General features: G+C 41.2%; 1 protein-coding gene across 5 annotated transcripts in view; it reads right to left on the reverse strand.

The window, feature by feature from the left end:
* DCLRE1C (DNA cross-link repair 1C) overlaps nucleotides 1-23,404 on the reverse strand; it is a 63,756-nt gene that overhangs the window by 20,359 nt on the left and 19,993 nt on the right. For 3 of the 5 annotated variants that reach the window (XM_033852473.2, XM_019933480.3, XM_019933481.3), the window contains exons 2-9: nucleotides 15,717-15,768; nucleotides 13,044-13,128; nucleotides 9,196-9,255; nucleotides 7,099-7,154; nucleotides 6,463-6,564; nucleotides 5,965-6,037; nucleotides 5,679-5,819; nucleotides 1,788-1,889 (exon numbers count right to left, since the gene is read on the reverse strand). In XM_033852473.2, coding sequence (XP_033708364.1) covers nucleotides 1,788-1,889; nucleotides 5,679-5,819; nucleotides 5,965-6,037; nucleotides 6,463-6,564; nucleotides 7,099-7,154; nucleotides 9,196-9,255; nucleotides 13,044-13,128; nucleotides 15,717-15,763 — 666 coding nt within the window. In that variant the 5' untranslated portion in view covers nucleotides 15,764-15,768. Of the gene's footprint in view, nucleotides 1-1,787; nucleotides 1,890-5,678; nucleotides 5,820-5,964; nucleotides 6,038-6,462; nucleotides 6,565-7,098; nucleotides 7,155-9,195; nucleotides 9,256-13,043; nucleotides 13,129-14,152; nucleotides 14,238-15,716; nucleotides 15,769-23,404 lie in introns of those variants that run through there. The other 2 variants (XM_073801690.1, XM_019933482.3) reach the window with 2 other exon arrangements.

Raw genomic sequence — 23,404 nt, forward strand, 5'->3', positions numbered from 1 at the left:
CCACAAAGCTACAGTAATCAAGACAGTATGGTACTGGCACAAAAACAGAAATATAGATCAATGGAACAGGATAGAAAGCCCAGAGATAATCCCACACACATATGGTCACCTTATCTTTGATAAAGGAGGCAGGAATGTACAGTGGAGAAAGGACAGCCTCTTGAATAAGTGGTGCTGGGAAAACTGGACAGGTACATGTAAAAGTATGAGATTAGATCACTCCCTAACACCATACACAAAAATAAGCGCAAAATGGATTAAAGACCTAAATGTAAGGCTAGAAACTATCAAACTCTTAGAGGAAAACATAGGCAGAACACTCTATGACATATATCACAGCAAGATCCTTTTTGACCCACCTCCTAGAGTAATGGAAATAAAAACAAAAATAAACAAATGGGACCTAATGAAACGTCAAAGCTTTTGCACAGCAAAGGAAACCATAAACAAGACCAAAAGACAACCCTCAGAATGGGAGAAAATATTTGCAAATGAAGCAACTGAAAAAGGATTAATCTCCAAAATTTATAAGCAGCTCATGCAGCTCAATAACAAAAAAACAAACAACCCAATCCAAAAATGGGCAGAAGACCTAAATAGACATTCCTCCAAAGAAGATATACAGACTGCCAACAAACATATGAAAGAATGCTCAACATCATTAATCATTAGAGAAATGCCAATCAAAACTACAATGAGATATCATCTCACGCCAGTCAGAATGGCCATCATCAAAAAATCTAGAAACAATAAATGCTGGAGAGGGTGTGGAGAAAAGGGAACACTCTTGCACTGCTGGTGGGAATGTGAATTGGTACAGCCACTATGGAGAACAGTATGGAGGTTCCTTAAAAAACTACAAATAGAACTACCATATGACCCAGCAATCCCACTACTGGGCATATACCCTGAGAAAACCATAATTCAAAAAGAGTCATGTACCAAAATGTTCATTGCAGCTCTATTTACAATAGCCCGGAGATGGAAACAACCTAAGTGTCCATTATCGGATGAATGGATAAAGAAGATGTGGCACATATATACAATGGAATATTACTCAGCAATAAAAAGAAACGAAATTGAGCTATTTGTAATGAGGTGGATGGACCTAGAGTCTGTCATACAGAGTGAAGTAAGTCAGAAAGAGAAAGACAAATACCGTATGCTAACACATGTATATGGAATTTAAGAAAAAAAAATGTCATGAAGAACCTAGGGGTAAAACAGGAATAAAGACACAGACCTACTAGAGAATGGACTTGAGGATATGGGGAGGGGGGAAGGGTAAGCTGTGACAAAGCAAGAGAATGGCATGGACATATATACACTACCAAACGTAAAATAGATAGCTAGTGGGAAGCAGGTACATAGCACAGGGAGATCAGCTCGGTGCTTTGTGACCACCTAGAGGGGTGGGATAGGGAGGGTGGGAGGGAGGGAGACGCAAGAGGGAAGAGATATGGGAACATATGTATATGTATAACTGATTCACTTTGTTATAAAGCAGAAACTAACATACCATTGTAAAGCAATTATACTCCAATAAAGATGTAAAAAAAAATTAAAAGTACTGAATATCTGTGTCTGTTTCCTAATTAGGAAGTTTACGGTAATGGAATACAGTGATGTGTAGTTGCATGACCTTGATCTACGAACACGATCTCAGCCTCAGTTTTTACGTTTGTAAATTGAAGAGCCAACAAAATGGAATTTGAGATTCCTTCTGGACCTAAAATTCTGTTTTTCATGGATCACACAAACAGTAAGAGAAACACTTCACCACATACCTTTGGATGCCGACACGCATGGATCTGAGTGTCACGGTCTGTTGTGAGATGATGAAGAATGTCAGGCATGTTTCGAAACATGTCTAGTTTATTCACGTGAACCTGAGGAAAACAACACAAATAAAGCACATTATTGGAACTGTATTTCCTGTAAATAAAGTGTTCAAGGGTAATTAGGCAAGGGCAAATCATCCAGTTAAAACTAAGTCTTTCTTCCTCCTCGAAGCCTAGTTTTCAGCTATTTCAACGCAGGACGCTGAGATCCCATTTCCAGCAGTCTACGTTACCACCCGTTGTGGGTGGTAATGAAAAGTCTGGCGACTCGGCTGGTGGATTTCATTGGATCGATCCATCAAGAGTCATTCGATTCATATTTATTGTGCACCTGCTCTATGTCAAGCTTTATTCTAAATATGGGGTGTACTGCAGAGAACAATCAAGAATCACTTGCTCATGGAATTCCCTGGCGGTCCAGTGGTTAGGGCTTGGCACTTTCACTGCCGGGGCCCGGGTTTGATCCCTCGTCAGGGAACTAAGATCCCGCAAGCCATGAGGCACAGCCAAAAAATAAATAAAATAAAATACTAAACAAATGAATCACTTGCTCATGAAGACACACACAACACGCTGCATACAGGCAGCTGGGGGAGAGGGAGGCCAGTGGGACGAGGAAGTGGAGACCCAGGTCCTCCCTTTCCACACACCTTTTTATTGGATGAAAAGGAGGAGGGCAGATGCAAAAAAGCAAAACAAAACAAAACAAACCTCAGCCACCTTTAGAATTTTAAAGCGAATATGTTTTAAATTGTTAAAACCCACATGTCGGTTTTACTTGAATCGTTTTCTGGGTAGTTTTGAGTAAATAGCAAATACTTAGATTAATACAAGGATAATGAAATAGCACTCCTCAAAAAAGTATGCTCATTTTGAAGTCTGGATAACAAAACACTTTAGAATAATGTTAAATCGCTGTGGTAATTAATACCAAGACAGCTATAGCAAGAACCCGAGCATGAGACTTCCCTGGTGGCGCAGTGGTTAAGAATCCGCCTGCCAATGCAGGGGACACAGGTTCGAGCCCTGGTCCTGGAAGATGCCACATGCCGCGGAGCAACTAAGCCCGTGCGCCACAACTACTGAAGCCCGCGCACCTAGAGCCCGTGAGCCACAACTACCGAGCCTGCGTACTGCAACTACTGAAGCCCGCGCACCTAGAGCCTGTGCTCTGCAACAAAGAGCAGCTCCCGCTCGCCGCAACTAGAGGAAGCCCGCGCGCAGCAACGAAGACCCAACAGATCCAAAAATAAATAAATAAATTAAAAAAGAACCCGAGCATGACTTCTTACTTATCCTGTGAAATCCTGTAACTTATCCTTATTCCTCTCACTACCTGTTTACTAATCAGTAACAAGAAGTAACAAGGAATTGACTTTTCTGGCCTAAGAAGGATATGAAAGAGGCAAATTCTGAGATGTACAGAGAGACAGGGAGAAACTTTCATCCTCACAAAAATGAAGATGCTTGAAAAGGTTGCCATAAATCATCTCTTAGGACCCTCTATCAAAAGACCTCACCAGGGCCTTCCCTGGTGGTCCAGTGGTTAAGACTCCACGCTTCCACTGCAAGGGGGCGCAGGTTCGATCCCTGGTCGGGGAACAAAGATCCCGCATGCCGCCCGGCATGGACATAAATAAATAAATAAATAAATATTTAAATGAAAAAACCTCACTGTTCTCCCTTTTAAAATTCCTTCTCTAGAATTGTTTCTAACCCCTACAGAGGGATTAAGAGACTTGAAAGAGGGCTCACTCTGGGGTGCTTCCGGGGTCACCTTCCTAAGGCCTGCTTTCTCTTCCCCCACCTCCATCCCTGGACCCCTCCTCGGCCCAGGGTTTCTCCCTGTGAGGCCTCAGAGCTGGAGGAGCTTCCAGTCGTTTCGATTTCACACACCACTAAAATTCACAAAACAAATTTGGGACTGGTAAGTGGTTGCTACCTTTGTATTTTGCCAAGAGAGGACGTGAGAAAAAAAAAAAGCAAATAGTAAAATGTGTGCAACATACAACCTATTACCACTGTGATTTTAAGTTAAAGGACCATTTGAACACCAAAGAACATAAGAACGACAATCTCAGAACGAAAGCAAGTCCTTCCCCAAAGAGAATTGGCAGGTTTACACCAAAAACATTTGGACACAAAAACTTAAGGAAGGAAGAAATTAAGGAAAGAAGGGCTTAGGAAGTAAGGGCTTAGGGAGGGAGGGAGGAATTTTCTAAATTGCAAATGCAGAAGCACTAGATCTTTTCAGTTTTACTAAATTACGTTGTATATAAGTGCTAAGTTCTTAGCACAAGTCTGTTAGCTGGGGGATAGACAGTAAAAGTTGACGAATGAAGTAGAATTTAAATGTCCGACTCGTTCCAGCGTTTCGTTTTGTCCAGAGTCGCCACCAAAACTCCATCTCCTCTCATGGGAAGCGGGTGCTGCAGGAAGCACTTGGCATGCTCACCCGGCTGCCCGGGGTCCCGAGAGCCCAGCATCGAGCCACCTGGAAGGGACGGGTGAACACTGGCTCCCAGCCTGACCTGATGTGAATCGTCCATGGGGAGGGGGCTCAGTGCCTCAGGACAGCGTTCTTCACACACTTCTGACCATGACCCCCAGTAAGAAATATGTTTCCACGGCAACCGAGGATGCATACGCAGCATGTATGTACAGACGGTCCCAAATTGAGATGCTCGACCCAGGATTATTCGGCTTTGCGATGGTGAGAAACCAATATGCATCCAGTAGAAAACGGACTTCGGATTCTGAGTTACGATCTTTTCCTGAGCTGGCGGTACGATCCTCTCTCATGATGCTGGTCAGCACCGCAGCCAGCTGCCGCCCCAGTGAGCCACGCGATCCCGCGGGTGAACGGCCACCGTCCACACGCCGACCACCGTTCTGGACCCAGGCAACCCTTCTGGTTTTCACTTTCACTACAGCACTCGATAAATTACCCGAGACACTCCCCACTTTATTGTAAGATAGGCTTTGCGTTACGTGATTTTGCCCAACTGTAGGCTAATCCAAGTGTTGCGAGCGCTTTTTTTTTTTACATCTTTATTGGAGTATAATTACGTTACAATGTCGCGTTAGTTTCTGCTGTACAACAAAGTGAATCAGCTCTATGTATACATATATCCCCATATCCCCTCCCTCTTGCGTCTCCCTCCCACCCTCCCTATCCCACCCCTCTAGGTGATCACAAAGCACCGAGCTGATCTCCCTGTGCTATGCGGCTGCTTCCCACTGGCTATCTACTTTACATTTGGTAGTGTATATATGTCCATGCCACTCTCTCACTTCGTCCCAGCTTCCCCTTCCCCCTCCCCGTGTCCTCAAGTCTGAGCAGGTTTAAGGTAGCTGAGGCTAAGCTATGGTGTTCAGTGGGTCAGGGGTATTTAAATACATTTTGACTCAATGAGATTTTCAACTTATGATGCATTTATTGGGCTGTAGCCCTGTGGTTAAATCGAGGAAGATCTAGATAGGTACGTGTCTGATTCCCCACATAAATTTTCACAGGACAATGTTTATTCTGACTGTAAGCAATACACTCAGATATTTCCTAGTTCAATTTTATTCTCATTGCTGGTCACAAACACTGAATTTATTTCATGACCCACAGTTTTGAAAAACTACTTCCTTTAGGGGACTTTTCACCAAAGGGCTCTTCCCACTGTCAATTCCTCCCAAGAGGAAGCGAATAAACAAAGACGACAAAGGCTGTCACGGTTTCCAGTCTCGGGGGGGGGGGGGGGGCTTTGGGGGGAAAGGGGGAAGGAGGGGAAAGGCAGAGTTGGGAGGATGGACAGGACCAAGAGGAAAGAAAGAGCCGTCAGGCACCTGGACTCCGAACTCCTCGCTGAGGTTGGTGAAGAGATACTCGTACCCGTAGGCGGCCTTGCAGCTCAGCCACACTACGTGGTAGGGACTCCGCGTGATCCAGCTGCGAACCAGCTCCAGGATCCCGTGCAGACACTCCTCCTGGGCAGGAAGGTTCAAAGGCAGTTAACGCTGTTCCATTCTCAGGATTCCCAGATATTCACGCAAATGGAGACAATCACCATGCGATCTGTAATCCCACAAGCTTCCCTCTAAGAAATGCGGGCCGTGCTCCAGGGAGACGTACCCGACTAGGAATTTGGTAGTATTTCGGATCGCAGAAAGTCGTGTCTAAGTACACACTCTGGATGTCCTTCACTCTGAAAACAAAAATGAAACAAGGGGTGTGACTCACCTCATGGGAAATAAAATATGGATAAAATCTAAACTCTTCGTTAGAGAGAGAAAATCTAAGACATCCAAATGGATGGTCCATTTGGAATTTTTTTTTTATTAACAACTTTGTCAGGAAATGATTTCCATATAACAAAATAACACAGATTTTGCATATGTGGTTCAGTGACTTGTGACCAATTCACGTAACTACTACCGCAGTCAGCACACGGAATGTTACCATTACCTCGTTTCAAGAGGAAAAGTTTGCTTTACTGTTACAAATATTATTATAATCGAGTTAGATTTCTAATAGAAACAAAGGCTTATATTTGGGGGGAGGGGGGAGAACAATGAAACCTTTAAAACAGTGCAGCCTTAACATTCAAGAATTACGTAAAGCCCAGAGTACCTGCCCCCGGAGTGCAGGAGCTCCATTCGGGCAGCTTCTCCTTTTGCCAATCTGAAGTCTCCCGTGTACAAGACGGTCCCATTGTTGCCCTGAAATAAAAACCTGAAAAGGGTACAGACCTCAGTGACTTCTAAGTCTCAGACAAAATCCTAATAAAGCAAATATATACTAAATCCACAGCCCATGTTGCCTGCCAAGCACAGCCACTATGATAATGGAACTTCCACAGCACTAAACCACACCAGGCACTCAGCTGCACCTCTTCCCAAAGGGGGAAAATAATAACATGATGGGGATATCGCTGAGTTTGCAAGAAATGTCCTCTGAAATACATCCGCACCTTCCACTGTGTACTGAGATCATCCCTGCTCATGGAGAGAAAAATCCATGTGATGGGAAAATGCAAAGCCAGTGGAAAGACTGCTACTGAAGACTTCCATTGTAAGAAAGCCACGTTTCGAACGTGACCTGCACCTCAGTCCCCCAAGTTCAATTTGGAAGCAAAGATTACAGGAATTGCCATCATAAGACTCGAACCTCCCTGTACAGGTTATTTTCTAGACCCTACAAGTTTATTTCTACAAATATAATACATATCTACACAAAATAAATGGGCAAAATAGATGAGCCCCTTACATAACTGATCCTGGGCAATGACCAGCTGGTAAGAGAGTCACAACAATCTCTTCCTTCTAAAAAGAAAATAAAAGAAGAAAATAATAATCATACAAGTTATCATTGGGACCCAGCTAAACAAAGCCCTCCTGAATACAACACACACAACTACTTCCCAAGAACGTGGTGTGCCTTTCTCCTCATTTCCCCACTCTCCAAACCCTGGAAACAAGTGGAATCCTCACCCACAACAAATGGTTAAACGGAGAGTTACAGTGTGACACAGCAATTCCACTCTTGGGTATACACACGAGAGACGCGAAAACTCAGGTCCACACAAAACGTGAATGTTCACCGCAGCGTTATTCACACTAGCCAGGGGAGAAGCAGCCAAAATGTCTACTGGCTGACGACTGAACCGGCAAAATGTGGTCTAGCCACACGATGGAATATTCTTTGGCCAAAAAAAGAAATGAAGAACTGATACATCCTACACCATGGATAAACACTGAAAGCATTATGCAAAGTGAAAGAAGTCACGAAAGACCACACACTGTATGAGTCCATTTAAATACGATGTCCAGAATGGGCAAATCCACAGAGACTTACACTAGACTAGCAGCGGCCAGGAGCTGGGGGGAGGGAGAAACAGGGTCCCGTACTTCTTTCTGGGCAATGAAAATATTCTGAAATTGATTGTGGTGATGGATACACAACTCTGTGAATACACTAAAATCCATTGAACAGTGTATTTTAACTGGGGTGAATGGTACGGTATGTGAATTATGTCTCAATAAAGCTGTTATTTAAAAAAATAAAAATAAAAAGGAATTTCCTGGCAGTCAAGTGGTTAGAACTCCACGCTTCCACTGCAAGGAGCACGGGTTCAATCCCTGGTCAGGGAACTAGGTTCCTGCAAGCCACACGGACAGTTAAAAAAAAAAAAGTCTGATGCAGCCTGGTCCCAAGTCACCATGCAGCACGCTGTACTGTCCTGTTAGGCGGAGCCTCATGGGCACTACAGCCTCTCGGGGCTCAGTACGTGGTGGGGCAGAGCTCTGGATGTGTCAGCTCTCCACTCGACCATGGTAACTCCCCCTGGATGTCTGACATCGTTCGTTCCAAAGGCCCTTTAGAAGGGGCTTTCTCGCTGGTTGGAGCTGGAGACACACAAGTCTCAGTGGGAGAGGAGAAATGGAAAGGGCAAGAGCGGGGCGGCTGGACTCAGCTCACCAAGAGCCACCTGCTGCCCGGTGCCCGATTCTGAGAAAGCCTTTCACCAACACACATTACAGGCCACCGGGCACTGACAGCATATCCCCAAAAGTGTCAGCTAACTGAGCTCAGGATGGCATTTAGGAAGGTTCAGGCCATCTCTTTCCCCTCCCTCAGGACAGTAAGTCTAGAAGTACTCCAATGCCTGATCTCCTCCAGGGAGGACAAGTGAAATGTCGGCCCCTGTCCCATCACAGTCACACCACCAAGGACACCCTTCAGAGTTAAATGTGTCCACAGAGCAGGTTCTAATCGGGCTACGGAACAAATATTAACTAGATTTGCCATAAGATAGGAAAACAACGCCTAGCCCTAGGTATAATTTGAGATAAAAATAAATAAATACAGAAAAGGTGGGTTGGCACTCCTACTTACTATTAAGAAAGATAAATGCACAACACAAAATACCTGCCTCTAAATTTAAGGACAAAAAAATAAATTGGATCCACTTGGACAATGTCTTTTTCTTGAATACGAAAATGATTCAGAAGAAAAAGATCACAATATACATAAATTTGCTGTAAAAACATTAAGCACGGTTTTATATCCTGAACATTATAATAAACTTAATGAATGTGACAATCACACTGTATGGTAACATCATTTCTATGGAGCTCCTATAGTTAGCATGTGACACTAAACAGAAGCAGTTCCCACATGGTCCAGTCCTTTGGATGTAGAAAATAAATACATCACAAACGTTTTTTCCCTACAAACTCACTCATTTACTATAAATGTGATTTCTGGTTACATGAGCAATCAAATCAAGGAGAAAGATAAACCATCATTTAATGCTGAGTATAATAATAATTTTTAAACACACAGTATTTAATATTTAGTTACCTCGCCTGACGCTTCATCGACTAAAGATATCTGGGTAGGAGTTTCAATTTCAATGGATATCTATTAAAATAAAATAAGAGGTCATGTATACATTGCATTATACATTTTCATGGGTTTTCATGGCTTTATATGCCTTTGCCATCTCAAACACAGAAAGGGAACTAAGAGACGTTACAGACTCTCTGTGGAACAATTTCTGATTTCACTATAATAATGGTTTAACAGCCCCAAAACATGATAAAGCTAATACAGCACCTTTCCTGAAGTTGATGTGGCAATATGGATTGAATGCCTTATAAACTTACACATCCTCAGACACAGCAATCCTACATCTATGAATTCAATTTCCCTCCCTTCACCTCCCCATGTATTCTATGTGTTTAGGTTTTCTGCTGCAGAACACAGTCTGCCATCAGTCCACGGTGTGTTGGCCTAATTCACAGATTTGAGCTGCTATGAAAAGGTCGGAGTGTACGTGCACATTTTACTAGAAGAGCGAGGAGCACAGAGAGGCATCCAGTAAGTAGCTGATGAATAAACAGAATTTCCCACCTTTTTAGCCCACTGATGTCATAAGATTTACAGTGACTGAAATTCAGGTGTGAAAATATCCTTGCATTTCTGGAATAAACACACTGTATTCATGATACACTATTTTTTAATACTGCGAGATTCAGTCAGCTATGACCTTAATTAGGATATTCACACGTGAAATGGCCTTTTTCCCCCCACTTACTATCACTATCCATCCTGCCAGTGAGGTTGAGCAGCTTATCTTTTTAGTCTCTCCTACAATAGGGATCATTTGTTCTTTGAACATTTGGCAAAACGCACCTATAAAACCATCTGGGTGTGGGGCTTTTTTGAAGAAGAGATCTTTGAAAACTGTTTTAATGTCTTTGACGCCTACTTCTTTATTCAAGTGGTCTACTTTTCTTCCCTCAATTTGGTATTTTCCTACTTTTCCAGTATTTATCCACTGTGTCTAAATTATTGAATATACTATCATATTAATTTTCAAGACAAGGCACTGCTATTATTAATAGGTATTTTCCTTTTTATCATTCTGTATTTTTATATGCATCTTTGTTCTTTTAATCGATCTTGGCAAGATTTATCTCTATTTCGTTTTGTTTTCTTTTGTTTGTTTTGTTTCTTTGCTTTGGCCACACTGTGCGGCATGTGTGATCTTAGTTCCCCAACCAGAAATCAAACCCGCATCCCCTGCATTGGAAGCACAGAGTCTTAACTGCTGGACCACCAGGAAGTCCCTAAATTTACCTCTATTTCTCTAGAAACCAGCTTTTACTTTTGTTAATCTTCCCTTTTATTTTCTGTGGTAGTTAGTCTCTATATCACTAACCTGTCCTTTTCTCTCTATTATTTTCTTCTTTCACATATCCTTAGGTTTGCTTTGTTGCTCCTTTTCATTCTTCTTGAGTCAAAGGCTTATTCCATTTAGTTCCAGTCTGTTTTCTAAGAAATGCATTTAATGCTCTCAATTTCCCTTCAAGTACTAACTTAGCTGTGCTCCACACACTTTGACATGTCACACTTTCATTGTCCATCAGTCCTAAGTATTGTATGTTTTTCTTTACAATTTCCTCTTTAACCTAGAGTTGCTTGTGGTATGCATTTAGCTCCCATATGTATGGGATGATTTTAACTCTCCTTGTATGTCTGATTTCCAACATCATTGTATTACCATCATATTACCATCTTTTACCATTGTATTATGGTAAAAGAACAGATCACTAGGGTTCCTTGAAACTTCTTTAGTGACGTAGTACATGCTCAGTTTTGATAAACGTTCCAAGTTTACCCAAAGATCTCTTCTCTGTTCGGTTTAAAGCTCTGTGTTTCGATTGATTCGCATGTATTAATTACGCCATTTAAATCTTCTGTATATTCACTTACTTCCTGTCTCCTTCATTTCTCAGCTTCTGAGAGTGGTCTGGGTAGCTCTCAGCTTCTGAGAATGGTCTGGGTAGCTCTCCAGCTACCCTTTCTCCCTTAGATTATGAGGTGGCCTTGAACTACATCCACTCAGCTGACCTGGAATGATCCTACAAGCCCCTTCCACGTACACTTCCAGGTTAGCAGTGGCCACAAGAAACACCTGTGTGAGATTTGGAAGGCAGAAGTGAACCAGCAGCCATTTTTCAATGCTCTGAAAGGCACCAGAAATTATAACAGCTCAGGTACGCTGTTGATCTGTTGGCTTACCTCACTGACATGGGCAGTACGGCGGCAGCTCCGTCTTCCGCTGGGTATCCTCCCGAGCTTCTTGGAGCCCTGGGCCACGTGTGTGGAACTCAGTGACCGAGGAGCGGGAGGCAGACATGGGTCCCCATTTGTCCCTGTGGACTCCAGCCTGTCTCTGCTCTTCTCTCCTTCTTTTTCAGCTTTCCTTCCTGACTGGTGGCCAGATTGACCCACAGTAACTTCAGGCCTAATACCAAGGCCAAGGTTACAGCCTTGCTGTTGTGTCCCTCTGCAGAGGGGGGACGGATCCCACCCAACTGACAGATCAGAGGCTAAGACTGAAGATGCCACACATGAACAAAGAGAGTGTGAAAACACTGCGGTATGTTCACTGTGGGACTTTCTGGGGAGAGCAGGCTGGGAGGAAGTGGTTTGTGTGACCTGAGAAAATGGGAGCAGGTGGCCCTGGTTTTTATCGTGGTTACGGGGTGGGCCTGGGCTTGCATGTTTGAAATCCATGTAGGCACCAAGGAAGGGGGAGGCTTTTTTTTTTTTAATCAGTTTGCCCAGATGTGGGGCAAGTGGAGGTGGGAGCGGAAAGCTGCCAGCAATCAGACATCAAACATTCCTGGTGATGCTTGTTCAGACTTCTCTGCCAGCACCCCCAGTTCCTGACGGTTTAATCCATATCACAAACCCTGATGCTATCTACTCCTCGTGGTTCTTCCTCTGCTCAAGCACTGGGTGGTCAGGTACTACTGCATCCAGGTTGAGGCTACTTTGTCAATTGCATTTATGTTCATATCTTCTTGATACTATTAAAAGGTAGTTCCTTTTAATAGTAAATAACACCTTCTTTGACGCTTATGGTATTTTTTTTTGCCTTCAATCTCTGTATGATATAAAAGTTGCCACTCTGGCATGTTTAGCTTCTAATTGTTCATTATATTTTTTCCTTTTTATTTTTTCCCCTTTAACCTGCATTTTTCCTTTAGAGCAATTTATGTCTCTTGTAGACCAAGACTGGTGGATCTTTTTTTTTTTTTTTAGCCCAAACCAAGAATTTGTCTTTTGATCCAGGGTTGAAGTAAATCCATTCATATTCATAGCGATTACTGTTATAATAGAACTTTTGCCACCATCTTCGCATTTTCAACGTGCCATGCTTTTTTCTCCCCTTTACCTTCTGTTGGATAGATCCATTTTATTCTGCCACATTCAAAAGTATCCATTCTATTTTCATTCTGATTGTTATCCCTTTCTTATTATAACCCATAAATTCTGTTTGTTTTTCCTAATCTATCCCATGATCTAAATAAAAAGATTTATCAATTATGTCAATGAATGTTTTATACTTTAAAGTAATAAAACGTAACTCAGCAAGAGAGCCTGTGAGATTAGACAAAACTAAGAATCTAGGTCAACATGTTGAGGGACAAGAAAGAAAAATCAGCAGCGATAAAATGCCAACCTCTTCCAAACTAATGAATTACAAAGGCTAACCAGCAACACTGTAATTACTGCGGGTAGATACAGTGTGGCGGAAGCGGGCTTTGAATAATGCCAATGCTTTGCTCAATACACCTCGAAACATATTCCCACTTGGAAAGAAGAATTAGTGTCATTCAAAAAATAAAACTTACGATTCGTTTCTCCCAAAATCTGTACCTCGGGCTCGTTAACAACAGCTCTTTAGTAACAGGCGAACAGTATAAGTACACCTTCAAGCTGAAAACAAGAGACCAAAAAAATCGAGAATGAGACATCTGGGTGACTAGGAAATATGTTTCAAAGTATGTCAGTTGCCTTGAATAATTCAGAAACTGAGCTGGCAGGCCAATACTCCAGTGCCCACCTCAGTCCCATCGAGACTATAAAGGGACGGGCAAGAAGCAGAGGAGGGAAAATACTGTGTCCTCTGACCTCCTCAAAGGCTGGTCCTCACCATTCTCATCTTAAAGACACAGGTTTTAGACAATCAGGTATGTCTGGAGAGATACCACCCAATGGTAAACTACCTCTGCAGAACGGGAAGTGGGACAGGAGACGGCTGCCTTTTACTTCATATAAATCTATTCTGTTTATGTTTAGTGGGCAGAAATCAACTTCATGACAATCTTTAAAAATTCAACACTCCAGTTCAGAGGTTAGGAATACAGTCTACAGCGGATCATACTTTCCAGAGATGCCCACACTGACGTATACACCCTAACCACACACCGTCTTCTTACAAAGTGGTCATGGAAATTCCCCCACTGACAGGAGGCGTCTGTGTTAACCTCCCCTTGAACCCAGATAGAGCTTTGTAACTGCCTTAGCCAACAGAATGTGATGGACATAATACAGCAGGCCTTTCGAGGCTAGATCTCCAGGCAGTGTGGCTGCCGCTGGCCCTCTCTTGGGACATACACTTTTTTTTTTAGTTTCCATTTAAGAAGTCCTGCTATTCTGAAACCACTATGCTGAAGAGCTATTTTTTAGAGACAGAGATGCCCAAAGTGCCCCAACTGTTTGAGTCTCCCCAGCCCAGATGTCAGACATTGAATGAATGAGCCTTCAGGTAATGTCAGCCCCCATACGACACCCAGTCAGGCAGAAACCAGCCATCCCCACTGTACCCTGTCAGAACTCCTGACCCATAGAAACAGACAGAGAGAATACATGATTAGTGTTGTTTTAAGTCACTGAGTTTGGGGGTAGTTTGTTACGCAGCAATAGATAACTAATACATAGGCTCTAAAGTCAGACAGACCTGGTGGGAATCCTGGTCCTGCCACTTACTGGCTGCGTGACCTTGGGCAACTAATTTAACCCTTCTGGTTCCTCAGTTTCCTCATCTGTAAGATAGAAATAATAATAGTATCTATTCAAAATATTATCAAGAGGCTCTAAGGAGAATGTCAGCTCCAAGAAGAGAGGGATTTTTGCCTATTTTCCTCACTACTGTATCTTCAACATCTAGTATGAATATATATATTTTTTCCTCTTTTTTTTTTTTTTGCAATACGCGGGCCTCTCACTGTTGTGGCCTCTCTCGTTGTGGAGCGCAGGCTCAGTGGCCATGGCTCACGGGCCCAGCTACCCTGCGGCATGTGGGATCTTCCTGGACTGGGGCACAAACCCATGTCCCCTGCATCGGCAGGCAGACTCTCAACCACTGCACCACCAGGGAAGCCCATGAATATATATTTTTAATAAATATTAGCTACCATTATCAAAAACACAGACTATTGATATCACTTAGCAAAGAAGCCTGCTAAGTCAAAGATCAAATAGTCAAAAAGTCAATAGGGTCCTTTCTATATACAGTTGACCCTTGAACAACATGGATTTCAACTGGGAGGGTCCACTTACGCACGGAATTTTTTTCTTCACTAAATAAGTACCATAGTACTACACAATCTGCAGTTAGTTGAACCCATAGATGCGGAACCAGGATAGGGAGGGCCAACTATAAAGTTATATGTGGATTTTTGACCTCATAGAAGGTCGGTGCCCCTAACCACTGTGTTGTTCAAGGGTCAACTGCATATATCTTGAGAATTTGGAATCTGACTTAGGCAATGACTGCAGGAAAAGAATGCAATGACTCAGCTTTAAGAAAGGATCCAACAATATTATATGACTCTTTATAAAGGAACAATCATTTACGCACACACACAGACACACTCTTACAGAAATAAAAATGAACAGACTATTACTGCACCCAATAGCATGGATGAATCATTCAAATATAATGTTAAGTAAAAGAAAACAAGTAGAAGAGTCTATTCAGTATGATTCTATTTAAATAAAGTTCAAAAACAACCAAAGCTAAACGATGATGACAAAAGTCAGAAGAGAGGTTACCTGTGGGTGGGGAAGACTGACTGGGGGAGGGACAGGGTTCTGTCCCAGGATATTGATGCTGTTCTATTTCTTGGACTGGGCAGACACTACACATGTGTTCACTTGTAAAAGTTCATCAGACTATTCCCATATGATGTGAGTACTTTTCTATGTAGATGTTACAGCTCAATTAAAATTTTTACTTAAAAAAATAGAACACACAAATAAATAGCAAAGGAAATTACCTGGGGACCTCCCTGGTGGTCCAGTGGCTAAGGCTGCGCGCTCCCAATGCAGGGGACCTGGGTTCAATCCCTGGCCAGGGAACTAGATCCCACATGCCACAACTAAGAGTCTGTATGCTGCAACTAAAGTTCCCACATGCCGCAACTAAAGATCCACATGCCACAACGAAGATCCCACATGCCACAACTAAGCCCCAGCTCAGCCCAGTAAATAATTTTAAAAAAGAAAAGAAAAGAAATTACCTGCACTCCAACCTTCTTTTCAAGGTAGGGGCTCTTAATCCTTTCATGTGATCTGAAAACAAAAGAATCAGAAATCATAAATACATTATCTTTTTCAGAGGATTCCTTGGCCCAAGGAAACTGAGCTGTCTGTTCTTTTTAGGCTTCCTTTTAAGAGAAAATAAATGAGAGGTTCACTTTGATAGGAGCACTGATTTGTATGAGCTACTGGCTCTTGCTTCTGCAGATGAAGAATCCACTGAAAATAGGAAAAGAACCACTAAAAGTTGACCATCTCTGAGCCAACAGAAGCCATTTAAAAGGAGAATGATCCTCCGCATCTTAGGGCAGAGTCTAAATCACTCACAGTAGCCACAGGAGAATGCATGACCTCATTCAGAACTGCTTCCATCACTTTCCTTTACTCTCTTCTTTCATTTCAATCCAACCACATGCTCTCTGTGACCTCTTCAATTCCAGTCACTAAAGTTAGTCCATCTAGAAATTCAAGTTTGCTTCCATGGAATCCTTGAGAAAACCATTCAGGCTTAGGCCAGAATAAGAAGAGTTTCATTATCTTCTCAGCCTACTGTGACTGCTGTGTTGAAAGGTGGGTTATTGCTACCCACAGAGGCTTGCTCCACAGCTTGCCAAATTAACAAACACAGAAAGGTGACTTTTAAAGAAAGGTAACATTTAAACCAAATGGTACATTAAATATATAGTGCATTATAATATTACATTTTGAATCGTTAGCATGCAAAAGCCCAGATACCAAGAACCAAACATTTTGAAATTGCTTAGTTAAATCAAACCAATTCTAATTATCCTAATTCCAAATAAAAACCAAAAGAAAGCTGGAGTAACTATACTTAGACAAAACAGACTTTAAAACAAAGACTCTAATAAGAGACATTATCATATTACATATGATAATGTAATATTTACAAATGTTATATCCTCTTGTTGGGTCCATCCAACAAGAGGATATAACGTTTGTAAACATTTATGCACCCAACAGAGGAACATCTAAATACATAAAGCAAATATTAACAGACTTAAAAGGAGAAATAGACAGCTATACAGTAAGAGCAGGGGACTTTAATACTGCACTTAAGTCAATGGATGGATCATTCAGTCAGAAAATCAGTAACAAAACATTGGACCTAAACAACACATAAGATCAGATGAACTTCACAAATATATAAAGAACGCTTCATGCAAAGGCAACAGAACACACAATCTTCTCAAGTGCACATGGAACATTTTCCAGGATAGACCATATATTAGACCACAAAATGAGTCTCAATAAATTTAAGATGATTAAAATCATATCAAGCATCTTTTCCAACTACAATGGTATGAAACTAAAATTAATTACAAGAAGAAAACTGGAAAATTCACAAATAAGTGGAGATTAAACAACATGCTACTGAACAACCAATGGGTCAAAGAATAAATCAAAAGAGAAATTTTAAAATACCTTGAGACGACTGAGAATGGAAATAAAACATACCAAAATTTGTGGGTTGCAGCAAAAGCAGTTCTAAGGGGGAAGGTCAAGAGACAAATGCCTACCTCAAGAAACAAGAAAAATCTCAAATACCAACCTAACTTTACAACCCAAGAAACTAGAAAAAGAAGAACAAACAAAGCCCAAAATTAGCAGAAGGAAGGAAATAACCAAGATTAGAACAAAAATAAATAAAAAACAGACTAAAAAGGCAACAGAGAAACTAAGTTGTGAAACTAAGAGCTGGTTCTTTGAAAAGGTAAACAAAATTGACAAGCCTTTGCTAGACTAAGCAACAAAGGAGAAGGGGGGGGGAGAGAGAGAGAGAGAGAGAGAGAGAGAGAGAGAGAGAGAGAGAGAGGGAGGGAGGGAGGGAGGGAGGGAGGGAGAGATAGGACTCAAATAAATAAAATCAGAAATGAAACAGGAGCTATTACAACTCTTAAAACGGAAAAGAAAGGGTAAGAGACTACTATGAACAATTATACACCAACAAAGTGGACAACCTAGAAGAAATGGATAAATTCTTAGAAACATACAACCTACCAAGACTGAATCATGGTGAAACAGAAAATTGGAATAGACTGATAACTAGTAAGGATACTAAATATCTCTACTAATATCAGTAACTTTAAAAATCCAACAAACAAAATTCCCGGACCAGATGGCTTTGCTAGTGAATTCTACAAACATTCAAAGAACTCAATTTATGAGGCTAGCATTACCCTGATACCAAAACCAGACAAGGACATCACACAAATTACAGACCAATATCCCTGATGAACACAGATGAAAAAAATCCTCAACAAGATATTAGCAAACAGAATTCAACAACACATTAAAAGGATCATACACCATGATTTAGTGGGATTTATTCCAGGGATGCAAATTTGGTTCAACATCCACAAATCAGTCAATGTTATAATCACATGAACAAAATGAAGGACAAAAAACCATATAATCATCTCAACAGATGCACAAAAAGCACTGGACAAAACTTGACGTCCATTTATGATAAAAACTCTCAATAAATCAGGTATAGAGGGAACAAACTTCAATATAATAAAGACCATATGTGACAAGCTCTCAGCAAACATCATAATCAGTGGTGAAAAGCTGAAAGCTATTTCTCTAAGATCAGAAATAAGACAAGAACACCCATTCTTGCCCTTTTATTCAACATAATATTATAAATTCCAGCCATAGGAATTAGGCAAGAAAAAGAAAGAAAAAGCATGCAAAGTTGAAAGGAAGAAGTAAAACTGGCACTATTTACAGACAACATGATACATATATAGAAAATACTAAAGACTCCATCAAAAAACTGTTAGAGGAATATTGGTCAAGATGGCAGTGTCGGAAGACGCAGAGTTAGCATCTCCCCACAACTAGGGTGCCTGAAGGCCGCGGGTGGGGAACTCTGACGCCCAAGGAGACGGGAGGAACTCCAAAGTGAACCGGTAGGATGTAGGGGGACTGAGAGGGGAGGAGAAGTGGGTGCCAGACAGGATCAGTGCCCCTGAGGCCAGGGAGATCAGGAGAGGCAGGAGGGAGGGGCCCTCTGGGAAGAGCAGGAGAGGAGTGGAGGGCAATCTCCCAGCCCACTTGGGCCAGGGAGCCTGCTGAGCTCCCAAACCAGTACCCACCCCCCCAAAGCCTGATCCAGGCCACATGGGTCCTGGAGGCATAAGAGGGAGGCTGGGGAGATCAGGAGAGGCAGGTGGGAGGAGTCATCCAGGAGGAGCGGGAGAGGAGCGGAGGGTGATTGCTCCACCCACTAGAGCCCAGGAAGCCTGATGGGCTCCCAGGTGAGGTCCCCTGCCCTCTGAGACCAGGGGTGGGGGGCACGCCTGGGCCCCTTCTGTTCCTTGAGCCTAAGCCCCACCCCACACGGCCCCCAGGACCTTTTCCAGCCCTGTGGGTCCTGAGCATAGGCCCCGCCCACCACCCAAACCTCGCCCTTGCTTAGGCCCCGCCCTCCACAGCCAAGGCCTTCCCCCCTTTTTCTTCTTTTCCTTCCTCCTCTTTTTTTACTATTGTGGTACTGATGTACCTTCCAGTTGTTGATTCATCTATATTTTTATTTTTATATTCTTTCTAACATATCTGTTAGTTTCCTAGTCTAATTTTATTTTTTACTTTGTTATTGTTCTTTTTTTTTTTTTTTTTTTTTGCCGCCCCATGCAGCTTGCGGGATCTTGGATCACAAGCCCAGGGTCGGGCCGAAGCTCCTGCAGTGGGAGCTTCAAGTCTGAACCACTGGACTAACAGAGAACCTCAGACCCCAGGGAATATTCATCAGAGTGAGGGCTCATGGCGTTCCTCATCTCAGCACCAAGATCCAGCTCCACCCAATAGCCTACAGACTCCAGTGTTGGAAGCCGCAGGCCAAACAACCAGTAAGACAAGAACACAATCCCACTTGTAAAAAAAAAAAAAAAAAAAAAAAATGAGACAGCACACAAATATGTCACAGATGAAGGAGACAGGTAAAAACCTACAAAACCAAATAAATGAAGAGGAAATAGGCAACCTACCAGAACAAGAATTCAGAGTAATGACAGTAAAGATGATCCAGAATCTCGGAAATAGAATGGAGGCACGGATCGAGAAAATACAAGAAATGTTTAACAAAGATCTAGAAGAACTAAGGAACAAACAAACAGAGATAAACAACACAATAACTGAAATGAAAAATACTCTAGAAGGAATCAATAACAGAATAACGGAGGCAGAAGAACGAATAGGTGAGCTGGAAGACAAAATGGTGGAAATAACTGCTGAGGAGCAGAATAAAGAAAAAAGAATGAAAAGAATTGAGGACAATCTCAGAGACCTCTGGGACAACACTAAACGCACCAACATTCAAATTATAGGGGTCCCAGAAGAAGAAGAGAAAAAGAAAGGGTCTGAGAAAATATTTGAACAGATTATAGTTGAAAACTTCTCTAACAGGGAAAGGAAATAGTCACCCAAGTCCAGGAAGCACAGGGAGTCCCATACAGGATAAACCCTAGGAGAAACACACCAAGACACATATTAATCAAACTAACAAAAATTAAATTCAAAGAAAAAATATTAAAAGCAGCAATGGAAAAACAAAAAATAACATACAAAGGAATCCCCATGAGGTTATCAGCTGATTTTTCAGCAGAAACTCTGCAGCCAGAAGGCAGTGGCAGGATATACTTAAAGTGATGAAAGAGAAAAACCTACAACCAAGATTACTCTATCCAGCAAGGATCTCATTCAGATTCGATGGAGAAGTGAAAAGGCTTTCAGACAGGCAAAAGCTAAGAGAATTCAGCACCACCAAACCAGCTTTACAATAAATGCTAAAGAAACTTCTCTAAGCAGGAAACACAAAAGAAGAAAAAGACCCACAAAAACAAATCCAAAACAATTAAGAAAATGGTAATAGGAACATACATATTGATAATAACCTTGAATGTAAATGGATTAAATGCCCCAACCAAAAGACACACACTGGCTGAATGGATACAAAAACGAGATCCATATATATGCTGTCTACAAGAGACCCAGTTCAGACCTAGGGACACATATGGACTGAAAGTGAAGGGATGGAAAAAGATATTGCATGCAAATGGAAATCAAAAGAAAGCTAGGGTAGCAATACTTATATCAGATAAAATAGACTTTAAAATAAAGACTGTTACAAGAGGTAAGGAGGGACACTACATACTGATCAAAGAATCAATCCAAGAAGAAGACATAACAATTATAAATGTATATGCACACAACACAGGAGCACCTCAATACATAAGGCAAATGCTAACAACCATGAAAGGAGAAATAGACAGTAACACGTTAACAGTAGGGGACTTTAACACCCCACTTACACCAATGGACAGATCATCCAAACAGAAAATAAGTAAGAAAACACAAGCTTTAAATGACACAATATATCAGATAGATCTAATTGATATTTATAGAACATTCCACCCAAAAGTGGCAGAATACACTTTCTTCTCAAGTGCACATGGAACATTCTCCAGGATGGATCACATCTTGGGTGACAAATCAAGCCTCGGAAAACTTAAGAAAATTGAAATAGTTGAAGCATCTTTTCTGACCACAACACTATGAGATTGGAAATCAATTACAGGAAGAAAACTGTAAAAAAACACAAATACATGGAGGCTAAACAGTGCACTACTAAATAACTAAGACATCACAGAAGAAATCAAAGAAGAAATTTAAAAATACATAGAAACAAATGACAGCGAAAACACAATGACCCAAAACCTATGGGACGCAGCAAAAGAAGTTCTAAGAGGGAAGTTGAGAGCAGTTCAATCTCACCTCAAGAAACAAGAAAACTCTCAAATAAATAATCTAACCCTACACTTAAAACAACTAGAGAAAGAAGAACAAGGAAAACTCAAAGTCAGTATAAGGAAAGAAATCATAAAGATCAGAGCAGAAATAATGAAATAGAAACGAAGAAAACAATAGCAAAGATCAATAAAACTAAAAGCTGGTTCTTTGAGAAGATAAAAAAAATTGAGAAACCCTTGGCCGGACTCATCAAGGAAAAAAAGGCAGAGGACGCAAATCAATAAAATTAGAAATGAAAAAGGAGAAATCACAAGTGACACTGCAGAAATACAAAGGAATATAAGAGACTACTACAAACAACTATATGCCAATAAAATGGACAAATACAAAGAAATGGACAAATTCTTGGAAAGGTACAACTTTCCAAGGCTGAAAAAGGACGAATTAGAAAATATATACAGACCTATCACAAGCAATGAAATTGAAACTGTAATTAAAAATCTTCTAACAAACAAAAGTCCAGGACCAGATGGCTTCACAGGCGAATTCTATCAAACATTTAGTGAAGAGCTAACACCAATCCTTCTTAAACTCTTCCAAAAAGTTGCAGAGGGAGGGACACTCCCACATACATTGTACGAGGCCACCATCACCTTGATACCAAAACCAGAAGAAGATATCACAAAAAAAGAAAATTATAGACCAATATCCCTGATGAACATAGATGCAAAAATCCTGAACAAAATACTAGCAAAGAGAATCCAACAGCACATTAAGAGGATCATACACCATGATCAAGTGGGATTTATCCCAGGGATGCAAGAATTCTTCGATGTACGCAAATCAATCAATGTGATACACCACATTAACAAATTAAGGAATAAAAACCATATGATCATCTCAATAGATGCAGAAAAAGTTTTTGACAAAATTCAACACCAATTTATGATAAAAACTCTCCAGAAAGTGGGCATAGAGGGAACCTACCTCAACATAATAAACGCCACATATGACAAACCCACAGCCAACATCATCCTCAATGGTGAAAAACTGAAAGCATTTCCACTAAGATCAGGAACAAGACAAGGATGTCCACTCTCACCACTCTTATTCAACATACTATTGGAATTCCTAGCCACAGCAATCAGAGAAGAAAAAGAAATAAAAGGAATACAAATTGGAAAGGAAGTAAAACTGTCACTGTTTGCCAATGACATGATACTATACATAGAAAATCCTCAAGATGCCACCAGAAAACTACTAGAACTAATCAATGAATTTGGCAAGGTTGCAGGATACAAAATTAATGCACAGAAATCTCTTGCATTCCTATACATCAACAATGAAAAATCAGAAAGAGAAATTAAGGAAACACTCCCATTTACCATTGCAACAAAAAAATAAAATACTTAGGAATAAACCTGCCTAAGGAGGCAAAAGACTTGTACTCAGAAAACTATAAACCACTGATGAAAGAAATCAAAGATGACATAAAACAGATGGAGAAAGATACCATGTTCTTGGATTGGAAGAATCAATGTTGTGAAAATGACTACACGACCCAAAGCAATCTACAGATTCAATGCAATCCCCATCAAACTACCAATGGCATTCTTCACAGAATTATAAAAAAAAAAATTTACAGTTCGTATGGAAACACAAAAGACCCCAAATAGCCAAAGCAATCTTGAGAAAGAAAAATGGAGTTGGAGGAATCAGGCTCCCCGACTTCAAACTATACTACAAAGCTACAGCAATCAAGACAGTTTGGTACTGGCACAAAAACAGAAATATAGATCAATGGTACAGGATAGAATGCCCAGAGATAAACCCACACACATATGGTCACCTAATTTACGACAAAGGAAGCAAGAACATACAATGGAGAAAAGACAGC

The sequence above is a fragment of the Tursiops truncatus genome, chromosome 2, assembly GCF_011762595.2.
Source record: "Tursiops truncatus isolate mTurTru1 chromosome 2, mTurTru1.mat.Y, whole genome shotgun sequence".
In the NCBI taxonomy this organism is placed as follows: Eukaryota; Metazoa; Chordata; class Mammalia; order Artiodactyla; family Delphinidae; genus Tursiops; species Tursiops truncatus.